This window comes from Caloenas nicobarica, chromosome 4 (assembly GCF_036013445.1).
Source record: "Caloenas nicobarica isolate bCalNic1 chromosome 4, bCalNic1.hap1, whole genome shotgun sequence".
In the NCBI taxonomy this organism is placed as follows: Eukaryota; Metazoa; Chordata; class Aves; order Columbiformes; family Columbidae; genus Caloenas; species Caloenas nicobarica.
The window spans coordinates 29,179,142-29,198,774 of record NC_088248.1 but is presented as its reverse complement, the minus strand read 5'-3'; the positions used below and the strand labels follow the sequence as shown (position 1 = coordinate 29,198,774).

General features: G+C 42.0%; 1 protein-coding gene across 3 annotated transcripts in view; it reads right to left on the bottom strand.

The window, feature by feature from the left end:
- Positions 1–19,633, bottom strand: part of EPHA5 (EPH receptor A5) — a 197,785-nt gene that overhangs the window by 164,952 nt on the left and 13,200 nt on the right. For all 3 annotated transcript variants that reach the window (XM_065634839.1, XM_065634840.1, XM_065634841.1), the window contains one exon: positions 17,579–17,643. In XM_065634839.1, coding sequence (XP_065490911.1) covers positions 17,579–17,617 — 39 coding nt within the window. In that variant the 5' untranslated portion in view covers positions 17,618–17,643. Of the gene's footprint in view, positions 1–17,578; positions 17,644–19,633 lie in introns of those variants that run through there.

Genomic DNA, 19,633 nt, shown 5'->3' with positions numbered 1-19,633 from the left:
GCATGTTCTTGCCCACAATCCCTATAGTGAAGCAGTCTATCCTGATTGAAGAATAATTATTTAATTAAAGATCCTCTGCAGGCCTACATTATTAAACTGACATAAAAAGCCTCACATCGATTGTATATTCACTTTCAGTTAAGGTCTGAAACAGTATGCTAAGATCTAAAAATGAATTAACAGAGTGAGTTTATTATGACTGTTGTTAAGTACTTGCCCACTATAGGTAATAAATTATACATGGGGGTGTTTGTTATGCTTATTACACAACATAATGCAACTTTTAGTTACTTTTTATTCTATGGGATTTAATTCCCACTGCATCAGGCCTGTGTTACTATTTACATATAGCACCAGAATCAAATGGATGTAAACACATCAGACACTGGTATAACTTGGACCTCACAGTTTCTTTGCAGCTGGAACTGAAGAAACATGATGTGCTCTTTTGTTCATGATGGGTGTCCTATATCCTAGCCATCTCAGGAAAGATACATTTCTGGAGATGTTTCATATTTCATCAGGTATTTTTCCTCACCTGGGACCTCCTACTACTCCATGCTCTTTTCCAGCACCTGACAACCACTGAAGAAACAATTCAACATCAACACACCATGGCTAGGAAAGTAGATATGATCATGCTCAGGCAGCCTAGCCCATGGTGAGCCTAAACAAGGCAGCTTAAAGCTAGCACCAGCATGCTTATGTCATGTGGGAGTAGAGACTTGATGGTAATACTGCAACGCCTACATGAAGAAGAGATTTCTGGTTTTAGATTGCTTTTTTCTAACCAAAGATCCAAGAATTGAAATTAAACACTTTCGAAGAGAAGGTAAGATAACTTAGTTATTTTAAGGGGGGGCAAAACACCATAGGGAGAACTTGCCACAGGAGTCAAACCTCCATCATTTGACACCTTCAAGGGGGACCTGGAGAAGTTTCAGAAGAAATTACCTGCTCAGGCAGCCTAGCCCACAGTGAGCCATATGCATCCATCACCTAAACAAGGCAGCTTAAAGTTAGCACCATCATGCCTACATCACACGGGAGTATAGAGACTGAATATATAGATATTACATGTTCGTATATGTTACTCTCACCAGGTTACAACAAGGGTCTGTTCCAGGACCAAGTCCCTGAGGCACAGAGGGCAAGAACACAGAAAAGCTACTTGGCACAGAAGCTACAGATGATTATTTACCCATCTCTACTCTAGGCCTTATGCTCACTCTACAGAATGGACAGACTGACCACTTCACACAAACATGAAATTACAAACCCAGCTTCATCGTTATTTAGCCATTAAACCATGAAATCAATCCCCTTTCAATCTTCGTCTCTTCAGCTTCAGACTTTCTGTGAGACTGGATACTGTCTCACAAAGCATTGAAGCTTAAAAGGAAAACGATGAATGAATGCACTTTAAAAAATAAATTGAAAGTATGATTCTCAGGTGAAGAACTAATTAGCATAGGAAACAGCACTTCTACAGGTTAGGTGGTTAATTGGCATAATTCTTCTTACCAAACACCTACCCACTGAAAGTTAGACAGCTGAAGAAACGGCATTCAGATATTGAAAAGTTGCCTTCATAGTGCACAACACATAAACCTTTCTAATAATGTGTGCTCTCATCCATAAATTATTGTGCACAAAAACTTACAGGAGTGACAGAAATCTCACATTAAAGGAATAAACCATTTAGGGGAAGGACACAAAAACCTGTTGTATCTCCATAGCCTCTCTCTACCCTGGCTGCTAGCCCCACATGACCAGCCCCAAAGAACTCTACCACTCATGCACACAAAAGGGGAATTTTTATATTTGAGTGGCATGCAGCAGTACGTCTATCTCCCATGGACCCCCCTCACCAAATAGTCAAGCACTCAGGTCAATCAATGGCAGCGGCTTCAGCAGAGCTCTAGCACAAAGCTCGAGGTCACAGATACCTCTGGCACCATACCCCAACTCCTCTCCAACCACCACATCCAGCCAAGCCATCATTAGATTCCTCCTTCACATCTAGCTGGCTTCCAGCACAAGGATGATTTTCTTCTCCTCATGATCCATTCGTGTTGCAGAGCAAATGAAAAGATAATGCAACACTTTACCAAGACCACTTCAGAAAGCCACTTGCATTTCAGACAGCAACACATCAGCTCAGACAAATTGCACAGATCCCAGAAAACAGAATCCACAACTACTCAACAGATGGAAAATTTACTTAACAGCACAAAAATCTGTAAAATAACTAACTAAATAAAGAGAAGGCTGGGATGTGGCTTACTTGCTCGTGGCCTCTATTTGCCTGAAACGGGGTGTGGAGGGGAGAAAGAGATGACTAGTACATACCTGTAAAATTACAAGAGGCATAGCAAGATCCGCTGACTGTGAATTGAAGTTTAACCAATTCAGGCTAGAAAGATTAGTTTGTCTCACAGCAAGGATGGCTTGCTGTTGGCACAAGCTACAAAGGGATACGGCGGACTCACCAGAAGAGGAAGACTAAATCCAAGAAGATGCACTGTAGGTCAAACCAAGGTCAAAGACCTGCTGCAATGCCCCCTGAAACACAGAAGATCCAGCTACCTAACGTTAACAGCCTTACATCCTATGAAGCTACAGCACCATTACCTTCAGTCATGCATTCACAAATTTGCTAGTTCTTGTTATTTAAAAATAAGAGCAGATACTATAATATTGTGCGGGGTTTTTTTTCAATTGATTGCTTTACTCCAGCAGCAAGGAAACTGTAACTCAGTAAGAAACAGCATGTCTAGAATGTCAATGATCTGCAATTAACATATTTGGACAGCAGGAGTTGCCCAACTTTCTTTCCTAATATTGTTTTGATTACTTATGTATTTAGTGTAATATAGGACAAAACAAGCTCAGTTCTCAGATTTAAAACTGTGCAGAGCAGAGAAGGAAATTTGCCAAGCGGTGGCTTTGGTCACAGCACTTTGTGTGAGAAAATGGTTTTCATTGTTTTCTTTTTGCTGCTTTATTTTTGAACAGACAAAACAAGAACTAGAAAAAAGGGGCAGTCTGTTTTTCAAAGGTGACAACCAGGACTGTGCTAACTTAGGGTCATTACCAGGTGAGGAAAACACAGGACACCCATGGCACCAGCATTCTTTTTGGGTCTCAGTTGCCTACTTTGTCCTTGATTAATGTGGACACTGTGGTCTTCCAGCAGGGAGTTCATCTGGGAAAAGCCTCTCATACAAAAAGCCCAACACGAAGCTTCTGGCTTCTGCCAAATACCCTCTGCCACACCTGGAGAGATGCACAGGGACTTCTGCACATCCAGCTTTGGCAAGCTCAGCCTAGACAAGCAGCAGTGCTGGGCGAAGACACCCCAGATTAGCACCACAGGAGCTGACCCTGGAGGCAGAAAACCTGAGAATAGCACTCTGACAGAGAAGAGACAGGTCCAAGAGTTTCACCTGGGCAGCCAGCATCAGAAAAAACAACAGCTTTGCAAACACCAAGCAAAGCGCTGCTTAAGATTCCCTGCTTTCTCTCCAACACCTTCACAGCAGAAGCCTTTTGTAAACATTACACAAGCAGCATCATAACCAAATCCCCTGGGGACTAAAGACATTTGCCAGTTCAATACACTTACACAGCCCTAAAAAACAGGCTCTGCCAGACTTAGTTACTGTGACTCCAAAGGACACAATAGCTCCTGTCCATCCGCATCGAGACCACAATTTACCATACACCTGACTCTCAACAAGCAGCATTTTGAAACAATTTACAGAGCTTGGGAAGTTGGGCTTACAGCGTGCGTGAAGGGTACAGATATTCCATTATCATTAAAATTAATAAGTAGGACAATAACCAAATCCCCCAACAAGTGTTGATTATCTCAGTCTGGGTATTTATCAGAATTACTCTGACATGGAGTCATTGGGTTTTGGCCAAGGGACACAAGTCGCTCCTCAGCCTGCCGTGGTTTCCTTCACACTGGAAGCATCATGACATACAACTTCAGGAAAAGACACCGGGTACTGCACGAGAAAGGAGGTGGATATCTAAAACTGTGCAAAAAGGTTTGATTTGGTCTGAAATCTGTGTCCAAGTGAACTACACATTTCATTCCCGTTCAGCAGCTGTTGTCTGCCCTGCTGTAATTCTGCAGCCACTGCTATGGTGAGGAGGTGCTGACCTGCTCACAGTCACCTACCCCATCAACCAACACCAGGTACCCATCACCACAACTCAGTTATCTTCTCACCATCTGACATCTATTGCCATTGTCACAATAACTAGTAATTCTTTTCTAAAACTTCCTTTACCACTTTTAGGTTGATTTTCCCTGTATTAGAGCTGAAATCATCAGGGATCTTCCCCAATTGTTGTATTAATCAATATCCATGTTTTTAAGGATGCAAAATAAACTCTGGAATTAGCAGAGACTCAAAAAGCAGCTGTGCTGCTGTTGAAGTTAACTACACAGGAACATTCAGTTACTCAATCTGGCATCAAAATAAAACAAACAGTAAACCAGAAGGAGACTGTGCAATGAAGTGACTTTATGTCACAGGATTATACTTAGGGTTACAACTTTAATTGTGTAGTCTGGAAGGATTTGTGACAAACTGAATAATCTCACATTATTGTAGTGATTTGTAATCACAAAACTGGCTATGATTTACTACACATTTGCATTGCAATCAACTAAAACAGTTCATGCCCTACAATTTGTAACAGCACTTAAAATTATGTCTTGCAAGGAGCTCCAACAGCTGCCCAGTCATTAACAGTTTAGAGATTTGAAACCAAGGCAAAATAGAGAGAATCTGCTCATTTTTTAAAGAAAATAAAGCTAAAATAAAACACAAAACTGAACACCTCCAGGGTTTAAGAACAGAAGGCCAAGGGCCATGTTTTTGCTATCCTTTACTGCTGACTGAACAGGAGTGAGCCACGCTGAGCAGATGCCATGCACAGCAGAAGCTATTTTGATGGTCCTCTAAACTTCAAATGACAAACTTCAGGAATGACCCCCAGAAAACCACAAGAATCGCAGCATTGGTGCCATAACTGGAGTTTGCAGGCTGAATATGCAAAGACTATCCCCCTCAAAATACAGACAAAAGAATTCAAGTCCCTATGAAAAAGGCTGCCACTGCAGGAAAAAGTGCTAGTTTTTCCCAACAGCTGGAGGAAAACGTAGCAAATCTAAATCCTCCTTGTCAGAAACAGGCAAGTTTCCCACCCTACTTGGTATCTGCTGGGTCTTGGGGATTTCATCATCTCAGCAGGACTCCTCCCTACGAGCAACACATCTGCATCAATGAATTCTTTAAGATCCCTTTTGATAAACAGGTATTCAAAATAGAGTTCTGTTATCATCTCCTGTCCCACCTCACCTCCACATACTGGTTCCTGGTTTAGCCCACAGCCACAGGCAAGGCAGGAGAGGGGCCGAACTGAAGAAGAATAACATCAAACCTGCAGCTCCTCCTCACAACCAGAACAGAACAGCAAATGGATTATCCACATGCACCAACATCTCAAATCACATTAAGAAATGCTCTGTGCTATCTTCTCCTGACAAATGGATTTTCTGCACAGCATTACGGACTGTCAATATTAGGGAAAGAATTTGCAGTTATACAAAGACCTTCGAAGATGAGGGCTAGGTCACTTGTTCCAAAATATTTTTGCTGAAGTCCAGTGAGCACTTTTACAGCATAAAGGCTCAGTCCTTCCTCCCTTTCAGAGCTAAAAGCTCCCAGCTTTGATACTGCAAGAAAGCATCCCAAGGAGGGCAGTTATCCACAGAATGCACACATCTCCAAGCTTCTGGTTTATCTCATTTTGGCACAGTAACAAACCTACAGGACATTATTTGTTGTGTTTCCATATATAGGAAGTTCATATACAAAGTTAGTAAGGTGCACAGTCTTAATGTAAAACCAGACTTTAGGAACGGATAGCTTTTTTAACCATTTAAACACATCTGCTTAAAATACAAAGAAAAATTTGTTTTTCTCTACTGTTCATTTTGATAAATTTAATATAGTCAAAACAGTGGCCTGGCACTCGCTAGAATAACAAACACAAAAGAAAAATAAGCAAGAATGCAAAAATAAAATGCTTATCAACATTTTGGCAAGAACCAGGTATCTAATAATACTTTCCTTCCTCAAAAGCACCAAAAGGACTCAAGCGAAGGACCATGCTGGATCTTTTTCAGCCTAGTTTGACAGATGCAAGTTTTAGAAAGCCATCAGCAATCTCTCTCTACTCCTCACCTCTCCTGGGAGCTGCCCCAAAGGTGCCCAAGCTCAGCAGGCAATTCCTTGTCCTACTTCACCAACACGCTGACGCACAGCCCCCACTTTTCTGCATTTTTGAAGGGTTTTGTTAGGTTTTTTCCCCCCGCCCAGACCCCCTGACCAGGCAGGGGAAGCAGCAGCCCCATCGCATTCAGCAATTTCTACACTCACTGTACAGCCCATGGGGTAAAGACAATTGATCACGGCAGCTTGGCAGCGCACAATGTCACAGCCGTAATGCAGGGATGACCTATGGCCGTGTGTCACCCACGTTCCCTTCAACAGCACTTCATCATTCATGTTGGGAAGAGCCTAAAAGTTGGTTAGAGGAGCTACCACTTTTCTTTGGAGAAGAGCTAACATACAACCCACAACAGGATGTATCTGCATCCATGTATATTCCTGGTACTTAATCTCTGATCTGTTTTGCCACAGTATTTTCAATATTAAAACTGACAGACCTCATGATTACAGCCTGCTTTAGTCAAACACACTGAATCATAAAGCTCAGCATGCTTCTTCCCCCCAAATGATGACATCTTCAGATTAAGAATATAAAACCAAAACATTTTGAGACAAAAAGAGCTTCCACTTAAAATACTGCCATTTTCTTTTGACAGCCAAAAACCCAGCCCAAGCTTCCCCACTTTCCTATGTGCGTGTAGCCTTCAGCAACTGAAAAACACCTTGTTTTTGTGATCTGGACAAGCACACAGAGAACACAACAGCACCATGTCCAGTCTCTGAAAATCCTGAACCACTCCCATTTATAACTTGATAAACGCATGAAAGTTTGTTCAAACAGTTTGAGATGTTCAGCTGCTGAACTGTTTCTGGAATAGCCACATATCAGCAATTTGCAGTAACACAGAAGTCAATCACAAAAAGCTCTCTTTACTGGTTTTAAGCTAGGTGATGAGTCTTCAAAAAGCCCTCTGTAATTCGCATTGTCTTCATTCACCGTGCAATACACAAGGCAACCACTAAACATGAAGACAAAACAGTAGCTTCCATGTTAACACTTTTTTCAGGAGTTTTGCATTCTAAAATAGTCTCCGTCTAGACAAACCTACCATGCATTTCCCTTTCTGAACTTGGTATTCATTTTATGTTTGAGGTGTCTTTCCTGAATGAGTAACATCAAAAGAAAACCAACTTGCCTCGACTATAATAACAACACTAAATCAAAAAGGACTGCAGCCTTTAATTGAGTTACCCAAAAAAGCCATCAACCTGACTAAAAATATATGCAGTCAAATTGGGCACGAGCAAGGCCAAGGCGTTTTAAGTCTTATAAAAGGACTATGCAATTAAGTGATAAGTAATGTACTGATACATATATTTAGCATATGAGGTAATAAGTAATATAAGTAACATACTACAAATTCATCAACATAAGCTATAAAACCCTAATGCATATTTTAATAAACCCTGGGCTGTTGCATACACACTTTGTAATGGTAATATCTTATTCTGCAAAATTTCAGATTTTCCATGACAGCACTAGGTTTATACATTTTAATTGTACCGTTACAAACAGCTGGATACCAGCGTTTCTGCAATTGGCACAAAAGTAACAGAGAAAACAATGGTTTTAGAAGATAAAGCTCTTCAAAGCTGTTTTATCCCCAAACATAACTCCTAGACACTAGAGAGGAAAAAGAGACTTTATAGCGTGAAAGGAGATTATTGTTTGCCCAATGAGCCTGTGTGGATGAACCTAATGCTGACAACTGTATTTACAAAAAGATATATTGAAGGATCAGCCTTCATTTATTCTGTGGTGGATTTTCCAAGAATAGGATAGTAATATATTATTCCAGTAATACAGTTCTAGCAGAGATAAAGATTTGCTTTATTCTTACTCTTACTAATATTAATTTATTTTACAGAACCTTAGAGTACTCTAGGCATTTTAGATCCCCTTTAATACAACCTACACCTCACCAGATGCTGCTACCAAATAAAGGCTTGATTCATGTCAACAGCATACAAACCAAAGGGCAGTTCGGTTGGAGTCCGGGACAGCAAATTTAAAAGCATTCTTAAACGAAGTGAGAAGATTAAACTTCAGATACGGAAGAAGATATGAGAAAGGGCATGAATAAAATGGTGAGGCTATTCAATGAGAACTGTTGTCTAGCATGAAGTGCTCTAGTTTAAAAGCAGCTACACACCATGGCTCTGTTGGAGCCATCAGAGGAGTGGATCGTAAATAGGGGGTCTGGAAGGAGTAATGGTAATGCGGTTTGTAAGCAGGGCAAGAAGAAAAAAAAAAAAAAAAAGGACTCAGAGAAACAAAAAAGATCACATCCTAGACAAGAGTTAGGACAACCTTTCAGACAGCAGGGCTGAAAAAGGCCAAAACAGATCACCTGGTTTGCTCCTCCAGAAGAGGTAAAATCTGCTTGTCCAGAGTAACAGAGATGATGGTCTGACCTGCTGTGAAGGAAACGCCACACCCACCCCAAAGCTGCACCAGTAGAAAGTACTTTCCAGCAAAATTAACCTGAATCAGGTTAAACCTTAACTTGAAACAAAAATCTTAGCTAAAACAAATTCTTGTTTTCTTGTCCTGTCCATTGCAAACCTAGACAAGAGGTTGTTCCTTTCTTCTCTGCATCCCTCAAGGTGGTTGTGGGCTAGTCCAATACTCCCTAGTATAACAAACTCCATCAGCCTTTCCACACATCTCTCCATTGCAGAGCTGATCTCTTTTAGATTTTGATTCATATATTCAAACTCTGTGAAACACGTGCAACTCTACAAGCACTGGTGAGGCCACCAGCTCACCAGGGAAACCCACCAACTTGAATAGTGGTCAGCTGGCCAAATTCAGCTTCACGGCACTGCCCTCACCACACTTCAACTCTAGCATCTTTGGTCTCACTCTGGAGCTTTCAGAGTTTTCAATGCGAACTCAGCACTGCTTTGGAAGATAGTTTAGTTATCACAAGGGTCCTGCGCAACCACATTATTTACTTCTCGTGTCTTTTCACACCCAAAGCTCAACCTATTTGTTATAATTATGCTGTGCAATACGAACATGCATGAATCACTCTGGCACACTAAAACAGGCAGCAAAAACTGAAAAAACCCACATCATCATGGCCCCATGGAATATGAGCAAAGGTGACCATGTAAGAACATGACAAACCAAGGGAAAGGTCAAAGAGGACAGAACTTTACATATATGGAGACAGTGCATTTCACTTTAAGGAATCCTAGGGGAAGACAACCCCCCACATATACTTGAAGTCTAGTAATTTATGGGATGATGAGTTCAATAATCTAAAAAAAAAATCTTTTTTTTTTGTTCCTACTCAGGTATTACTTTTATTAATATTTCCATCATGCTCCATGCCACAGTATATGAATCACATTCTTGCCATGTTAGCATATGCTTCTGCTTCCCCTTGTACACTGGTCACAGCTGAGCAGCATTTGCAGGAAAAACAAAACAAAAACCACACACACCACACAAAAACACAACAACAACAAAAAACAACACCACACCAAACAAATAAAAAACACAAGCTACCAGAAGTACTGCCCTGAAAATGCCAATTATAATCATAGCTACATGACAAAGCTTAACAGTGACAAGAATCCTCCTTCTTTCACTACCTCCTATCCCTCCCCTTTTATTTTATTTCTATCCCCGAGGGCAAACACTGCCTCCAATCCAAGATTCCTGTATAAAAATCTGTATCTGAAGTAAGATCGACAGAGAGCAACATTAATCTATTCACAAACCATGCTGAGTCATCTAAACCACCATTATTTTTAACTTCAAAGAGGCACCCTAGGGTACCTGTCCTCAAAAGAATGAACAATAAATGCTGCTCACAAAAATAAATAAATAAATAAACCTACCAAGGTACCAATGTCCTACATACACAACAAACAATCTGCAGACTCAGCCTGACTGAATTTACCCCCCGACTTCTGGTATTTGGCCTTATTGACTGCCAAAAGCAGGGGCACTTGCTTTCCATCTTGTCCTTCGCATGCACCAAGTCAGCTAGCACTCTCATTTTCTGCAATGAATAAAGAACTATGAGCGATCCCAGCATTCTCTAACATCTCCACAGGATCAGGTTCCTTAGTTCATGTTTATTTTCCGGTTTGAGCTTCAAAAAGAAAAAAAAAATCCCAGCACACAGAACTGTGCAGTGAGCCACAGCACACAGGCAGTGCCCCAAGGACTGCAGAGGTTTTCCTGTTCTGTGTTACAGGAAGGGCAGGAAAAAAAATCAACGGGAGGTGGAGGAGATGGGAGAGGACCCGCTACACAAAATCGAAGCAGGTGTGCAACACTCCGATTTGGAAAGGAAAAAGTACTTCCAAGTTGTAAAGAAGGTAGTTTTAAAACAAATCCTGAAAGGAGGGAGGGTGTGAAAGAAGTAAATCAGCACTATTGTAGCCATTGAAACAAAAATCAGACATAATCACTGAATAAATCGAGCCAGCTAAAAACAAGCATTTATTTTAATCAGCAACTTTTGCAATTACAAGGATATTGTTAAAAGTGGCTATGTTTTCACTTGGCCAGACCAAATAAAACTGAACAGTACCCACTTAGGGGGTTCTTTGTACCTTCTACCTCTGCTATGGGTTTGCAGGGACTCGAAATGCATCATGTGGAGCCTCCTGCCAAATCAAGGAAGAAGAGGCAATACAGCCTCCGAACGCTGCCCTATTGCTCTCCCAGGACTTACCATTGTTCCTACTCCTCTGAGCCTCCACGTAATAAAAAGATACATTCAGCACAGGCAAGTGCAGGCAACTTCTATAGGTCAGAGCTAGTGGGTGTCACAGCCATATGTGCTACACAAATAAGCCTCTGGCTTGCCCAGTTTTGGTAACGTTAAGCAGCACCCCAAGAATCAGTCTGGAGGTAAAAGTCTTGGCAGATCTGCTGTACAAGGACAGGCTTTCATAAAGAAACCTGACTGGTTTTGTCAACGTGTTTGGAGTGTTTCCTACTGTGCAAGAGGGACCAGACTTTTCTGATATAGTTAGTATCTGGTAATTCCAATAACCTCCTTCAGGTTGAAGAAAACTGACATGAGCTGCAAAGTAAAGTCTAGATTGTCCTTTGGCATGTAATGACATGATCAATTCCCAACTTGCAGGCTGCAAAAGGGGCAGCATTTCCATCACAGTATGTTAGGGATTGGAAGGGACCTCAAAAGATCATCTAGTCCAATCCCCCTGCCAGGGCAGGAACACCTAGGTAAGGTTACACAGGAAGGTGTCCAGGCGGGTTTTGAATGTCTCCAGAGAAGGAGAATCCACAACCTCCCTGGGCAGCCTGTTCCAGTGTTCCGTCACCCTCACTGAGAAGAAGTTTCTTCTCAAATTTAAGTGGAACCTCTTGTGTTCCAGCTTGAACCCATTACCCCTTGTCTTACTGTTGGTTGTCACCAAGAAGAGCCTGGCTCCATCCTCGTGACACCCACCCTTTATATATTTATAAACATCGATGAGGTCACCCCTCAGTCTCCTCTTCTCCAAGCTAAAGAGACCCAGCTCCCTCAGCCTTTCCTCATAAGGGAGATGCTCCACTCCCTTAATCATCTTTGTGGCTCTATGCTGGACTCTCTACAGCAGTTCCCTATCCTTCTTGAACTGAGGGGCCCAGAACTGGACACAATACTCCAGATGAGGTCTCACCAGGGCAGAGTAGAGGGGAAGGAGAACCTCTCTCCACCTACTAACCACCCCCCTTCTAATACACCCCAGGATGCCATTGGCCTTCTTGGCCACAAGGGCACAGTGCTGGCTCATGGTCATCCTGCTGTCCACCAGGACCCCCAGGTCTCTTTCCCCTACACTGCTCTCTAATAGGTCATTCCCCAACCTATACTGGAACCTGGGGTTGTTCCAGCCCAGATGTAAGACTTTACATTTTCCCTTGTTATATTTCATTAAATTTTTCCCCGCTCAACTCTCCAGTCTGTCCAGATCTCGCTGGATGGCAGCACAGCCTTCTGGCGTGTCAGCCACCCCTCCCAGCTTGGTGTCATCAGCAAACTTGCTGATAGTACACTCAATTCCCTCATCCAAGTTGTTGATGAATATATTGAATAATACTGGTCCCAGTACTGACCCTTGAGGCACTCCACTAGATACAGGCCTCCAACCAGACTCTGCCCCATTGATCACAACTCTCTGGCTTCTCTCCTTCAGCCAGTTTGCAGTCCACCTCACTACCCGATCGTCCAGACCACACTTCTTCAGTTTTGCCGTGAGGATGCTGTGGGAGACGGTGTCAAATGCTTTGCTGAAGTCAAGGTAGACCACATCCACCACTCTGCCATCATCAATCCGGCTTGTTATGTCCTCATAAAAGGCTATGAGGTTGGTCAAGCATGACTTCCCCTTGGTGAAGCCATGTTGACTGTCCCTGATGACTCTCCTATCCTTGATATGCCTTAAGATGGCACCAAGGATAAGATGTTCCATCACTTTCCCAGGGATGGAGGTGAGGCTGACCGGTCTACAGTTGCCCGGGTCTTCCTTCTTGCCCTTTTTGAAGACCGGAGTGACATTTGCTTTCCTCCAGTCCTCAGGCACCTCTCCCGTTTCCCAAGACTTGGCAAAGATGATGGAGAGTGGTCCAGCAATGACTTCAGCCAGCTCCCTCAGCACCAGCATCCCATCTGGACCCATGGATTTATAGATGTCCAGATTGCTTAATTGCTCCCTAACCCAGTCCTCATTGACCAAGGCAAACTCCTCCATTGTCCTGCCTTCCTCTGGGGCCTCAGGGGTACGGGGCTCCTCAGGACAGCCTCCGGCAGAATAGACAGAGGCAAAGAAGACATTCAGTAACTCTGCCTTCTCTGTATCTTCTGTCACCAGGGCACGCACCCCATTCATCAGTGGGCCTACATTGCCTCTGGTGTTAGTTTTATCTGCCATGTATTTGAAGAAGCTCTTTCTGTTGTCCTTGACCTCTCTTGCCAGGTTTAATTCTAAGGAGGCCTTAGCTTTCCTAGTTGCCTCCCTACATCCCTTAACAATAGCCTTATATTTCCATCCTGACCACACTCTACTGCCAGGGAGAGGGTCCCTTTTCTGAGCTCGGTGGCTGCACGGCCATGAGGAGGACTTTGCTCACACTAACACAGATATAACTGCAGGTTTAAGAGCTGACTGTGCAATGGCTGCAAACCGCCAAACCCATACAGCCTGCGAGGGCCTCCTGGGGCAGCTACCAGCATTCATTAATCCTTCAGAGCAAAGCAGCAGAAAGAGAAGAAAGCACCTTCTCCTGCACAACAGCCAGTTCTGCACACCAGGAGACAACCTTCCAGCCCCTACTTGGCCACAGCATATTTCTATCACATCATTTTTTCCACTAGCCCCTCAATACTCTATCTAAAAAAAGGGAGAGTTTTCTTACCTTCCATGGGCATGGGAGAAAATTAAGCCCAGCCAGGCTGCAAGGATACTAGACACAACTAAAACCTGTACCAAAGACACACCTAGCTAGGCAGAGCTCTGTAGAGCCAACCCTAGGCCAAAATGCTCCTCTCCCTTCCCCTCAACCTGTTATTCACAAGATGAGGTGGTGCGCACTGTTTAGCAACAGAACAAGGTCTGATCTTGTGGGGACTAAAGCAGCTGTGGTGCTTTATTTAGAATTACAGCCACAGAACAGGTCTATCTCTAAGTCTAATCCACCTCCAGACTGGACAGTCAGTCTCCTTCCCAGACCCTACTGCTTTCATTTCCCAAATAAGATCAGATTTTTCCATTGTGTTCAGCAAACATGAGGCAAGCAGCAGGCTAAAGCGAGGGCAGCTGGACCTCTCTGGAGCACTGAATGTCTTCAAGTTTTAACACAGAAAAATTACCATGGCACACAACTATAACAGAAATTTACACCAACGCCTCCCAAGAATCTGCCAAAAGCAAGCTCCTTCAGCTTGACTTGACCACTGTTTGTATTGTGGCTTTTTGTTTGGTTGGGTTTTTTTGTTTTGGTTTTGTTTAAAACAAGACCAGTTCTCTTTTCATGAATTTTCCTTTCAGCTAAGTTCTTCTAAGTAACTGCACTTTGCTGAATTTTAGCTGCACGTTTTCAGAGACTGATTGCTCTGGTGCTGATAAGGGTATCAATGGTATGCAGAAGAGGCCCAGGTTTAGACTTATTGCTATGGCAACCAAGGTTGCTGATGAATTTATCGCATCCGGTAAGTGAGAGGGTCGTATTTGCAAGGAGGGGCAGGCAGAACAGGTGACTAAAATCGACCAACTGAGTATTCCATTCCATACACGTCATGCACCCTATAAAAGTGGGAGATCACGAGGGTCTCACTCTCTTCGACCATGGCCGGCATCTGAAGAGGACCCTGCCTGTCATGCCTGCGATCCAAGGCCTGGTTCCAGACCCTGCATCCCTGAATCCAGTTCCGGTTTACTGCAAAGTCCAGCCCAGGACTTCTGGGTACCTGCCCTACAGCCGCTGGAGCCGTGCCAGCTGCCCCAGGAAATTCAACATTGGTTTTCTATATTTTGTATTATTTTCCCTATTTATTAGTAGCATTAGTAAAGCATTTTTAAATTTTCCAACTTGCAAGTCTCTCTCCCTTTTCCTCCTATTACCTTTCCTTAGTGGGGAGGGTGGGGGGTTAACAGAGAGCATCTACCACGGTTTATTGTCGCCCTGGAGTAAACGGTGACAGTTTAAAATAAATGTAGAAATATGTTTTTAAAACCTTCTAGTTTGAGCCTTTGTGATACACAGATAACTGCTCCCAAGCACTCCCATACAACTACAAAGACTAAACTCTTGCTTTCTTTAACAGCAGCTGTGCTCCTGCTGCAGTCTCCGATTTCTAGCAGATGTGGTTCTAGGAAAAACACTAAATTGCCTTAAGATTCATAATAAAAATCAAGTGGAGAAGGAGCAACACTGCAGAGCTGAATGCTGCTTCAAAAGATGATGTACCTTCAATTGGAGCCATATCACTATTGAAATTGCTACCAAGTACTTGAAAAGAGAGTAGACTCTACAGGCTACTGTTAATAGCACTAAATAAAATACCACACATCAAAAAGCTTACTTCAGCACATGATTTGTCACACAGGAGTGTTGCAAAGTGTGACACACTAACACTTCTGCTCCCTTCCTTCATAGGGGACTGCACAGACAGATACAGAGGCCTTCCAAAATTTTCCCTAAGAGCATGTCCTGAGATAACAAATTTGTATAAGAAAACCTCAAAAAGAACAGCTTGTACCTCCAATCTCAAAGCTCTCTCATTTTCCAAATTCAAAACCTGAAGTGAGGTTACTTAAAATATTTATGAAAGGTAGATCTTTTAAAAAAATTCAGTAAACAGAGTATGACCACAGCATAGCCAAATGCAGAGCAGAGACGGAGGTTAAAGAAGCAAGTCTGGAAAGGCTGTTTTTCAGTACTTGTAAAATACTGCAAACATATTAGGCCAAAAAAAGAGACAACTGGGCTAACCTCATGAATTTTTATGATGTTCCATGAAAGCAAAGAAGATTAAAGAGGAAATATCTGGAAAATCAAAGACCAACTGCCTGACTCACTTTTCATTTGTGGAAGTTAAATTAAGGAAAAAAATCCTCCCTATTCAGTCAGTAACCATTAATTTGGCATTCACAAGTGCACTCCCAGGTGCTGTTTGGAAACTGAGCTTGTAAATATATGAAAGTTTCTCCAAATGATGAAAATAAAAATTTAAAAAAACCCAAAAAAACCAAAAAAACCACACCATAAACCAAACACAAAACCACACACAACACCACACTGAGGCCTATGCATAAGATATTTAGCTTTTCATTTACTCATCTACACGTAGCAACCCAGAAATCTTTTCAACTCTTCAGGCCTAGTTATTTCTCTACTGATATTCCTGTAAGGACATTGGAATATACAGCAACTGTGCTTTACACCTTAGGAAAAATACCGACAAGTGTCCAACAAGGAAAAGTCTTCCATTAAGAAGACTTTCACGAGTTTTATTGTATGGCACCAACACATTTCTCCATTCCAGCATGTCTGGAACTGGTTATTCTGATGCTCACAAACACACGGGGAGCAAGTTTAGTCCTCAGATTTAAATCAATAGAAAAAACAAAAAAGTGTTGTTATAGACTCTGACCGCAACAGGATTAGATCTCAAACTGAGTTCAGGATAAATTCAGCTCCCCATGTAGCTTTTACGTCCCTGCCGTACCAATGCCTGCAAGCACAGAGCTTTCCTGAGTGAAGCTGCCATTGCTACAGCCTTTCATCTACACAGAATAGATGGAAGCCAGATTTTAATTCACTGTGTCAGATCCATGCGCGGGGTTGGCTGTGTTTTATATAAAAATTGCCACCACTTACGACAATCCAACTGGAGTCCAAGACAATTCTGCAGCCTGTTTCAGCTGATGTCTAAAATTCTGGAATAACATGTTCCTGAGATTTGTTTGCTGAAGAGTCTAAGTCATACAGCATTTCTGCCCTGGGATGCTTTCTTACCTCACATGGGCTCACGGCTCCTGGGAACAGACAGAAATACCCATCGCCTTGCAGAAGGCAATCTGGAGAGACCATCTCAAAACTCTGTAACACATCAAGGACATCCCAGCCAAACCAAAGACCAAAAATCGCTGCAATGAATAGCTACGCGATGCAGTCAGGACAATCACTGGAGGGTATTAATGCATCTCAACTCCAGCATTTATTGCAGGTATCAAATTAGGAAGCCAGGTTCCTTCACCTCTCAGTACAGCTAATGGCAAGGGACAGAGGCTCTTCAAGGTTCTTGAAACTCTGCTCATGTTCCAGTGTTACCAGCTCCCAGAATTTTATCATGAGCCTAAAAAGTATTTCTGAACAGCCTTGTTAGTTTAAAGTTAACAGTAATGTCCCAGACCTCATATTTCAGAAGAAAACGTCCAGAAAATTGTGTTGTACATTGATCCCAAAAGCTCAAGAAGAAAAAAACCCAGGAACTTATAATTTAAAAAAAATAAATAACCTCATGGATTTTCTTGGTGATGGGAGGGTTGAGGGGGCTGACTCATGACTTTTTTGAATACTTGTGGCTGGCTCTACTGCATAAATAAATCAATCCCCCAGCCACACAGCTCCATTTTTCCAGTTACAGCTTGTTGTTTTATTTATTTTTTCCTTCTATTGCTGACAAATCACTCCAGGGAGGTTTTTAAACCCAGTAGTCTACTTTCCAAATGGAAACTATTAGTATAATTTGTGGGAGAGAAAGCAAACAACAACAGAGACTCACCCCATTTTTTGGGTAGGCTATCCATCCTAGATCCCCCATTACTGTGCGCGAGTCCAGTAAATTCACTGAAAATAAGAAAAAAAACTGTTAAGGAAGATGGATGATGAAGATGAAGATTTCAGTAAGAATATCAAGATTTGGGCATCTACAGTAAACAGTCTGTTTATAATTAACTAAGGAATTTGAATTTTTGTAAAGCAGAATAACAATGCAATAACTCCTCCAGCAATGAAGTCATATGCTGAAAGCAATTCTATATATGCATTTCTCTGTTCTTTTGAGATCTGCCACTGAAACCAAGTTGTGAATGCACTCAACTTCTGCAGAATCCAGATCCTTCAAGTTCTTCAAATCTGGTCTTTCAGAGGAAATACATACACATATGCACACTGTGTATTTACATGTAAAAGACACAGTATATAAACATACACAGCTCCATGTTCATGCACATACATTTCTTCTTCTAAGGTGGCACAGGTTTTAGCATCATCAGGCCTTCAAGACAAAAATGAAACAAGAAATACCACACAGAATAACCTGATTATCATGAAATCAATTTTTAAAGTATTTTATATGCAAGTATTAAAGTATTACTGTAATAAGCAATCTATTATGGTCTTTCTCCTACATCCTTTCCCAAGCCTCTAACAACTTCTTTATAAGATATCTGAGGGATCTTTTTCCCCCACACAAAAATTCAGAGTGGCTCTGTTAAGTTACATAAGCAACCAATTTACATTAAATAGCAAAAAGCTATTCCCAAGCTTATGGCATTTTTGTCACATTACCTGAAATACCGAGTAAAAAGTGTGAAACAATTGAAGACATCTACACACACAACTCAGCTGAGGAAAATTAGAGCAGCTTCTGCTGCTGAGCTTCCCAGTGTCACGTACTGTATTCAGGACTACAAATCTCCAAATTATTAATAAAACTTTGTCTCTGCATCAACAGCTGTCATAGAAAACCTCTACCTAGGAGGAACTTTCTAGTACTTTAAAAGCATAAATTTCGTTCTCTTTGGATTACAACACTCACTTCTGTGCTCCTGCCCTCCAGATGTTCCCTGGGTCATCAATTGCTCATCTCCACCCTACTTACTCTTTAAAAATCCCACTGGAAGTTTTCAAAATTGGACTTTCAAGGCTTTCCAGCCCATGACGATCTATCCCAAGAACAAAACAGAGGCTTCATGCTGACTCCTTTAGAAATGCAACCACACAGGTGCCTGAAGATAGCTAGAGCAGAGAAACAGGTTGCGTGCACAAGTAGGAAGGATCCAAGTACATTAACTCTCAGCTCCAGTACTCCTAATGAGGCTGATTTGCTGTCTCTGCACAGCCAAATATATCAGAGCAAACACCTCCAAACCACATAGACGCTCCCTTCCACCAGCCCAGGTCACTCGGCCACAGCGCGCCACAGACAAAACTAAAATGTTGCCAACAGAGCACCTCAGATATCAGGATCACACTATTTACAAAGGCATAGTGTAAAAAAAAACAAAAAAACAAACAAAAAAAGGGCAAAACCAAACCACAAATACATGACAAAAACCACAACAACAAAACAAACAACCACGCCACAGAAGTACACTGTACTAAAATAAAAGCCATGCTCCTTTAAAATGTTAAAAGATTTTTTTTTCAATTAAGATTAAACACATTTAGTTTGGAAAAAAAAAGTTCTGAGTCAGTTTGGTCTTAATCATTGTACTGTACTAAAAGCTGACTACTATAGTCACTTGTTCACAAAACCAGCCCAGAACACACACAGAAAACCAAAAAACAAAACACTGACATAGAAAAATCAGTCCTCGGCTCTGGCAGTCTTATCTCATAAAAGATTTGCCTACCCAGATATTTTTACAGCGAATGCAAGTATTAATCCAGCACACTATCATAAGGCATATAGATGTTCTGCCTGGTCAAGTATATTTTCGAGATGTTGAGCAGAAACATTTGGTAGGTCAGGGTTTTAGTGCCTGGATTGCTTTCTCCTGCCAAAACAGCAAACAGTCGGGAGCTGGCAATGGTACTGAACTACGGGACATTT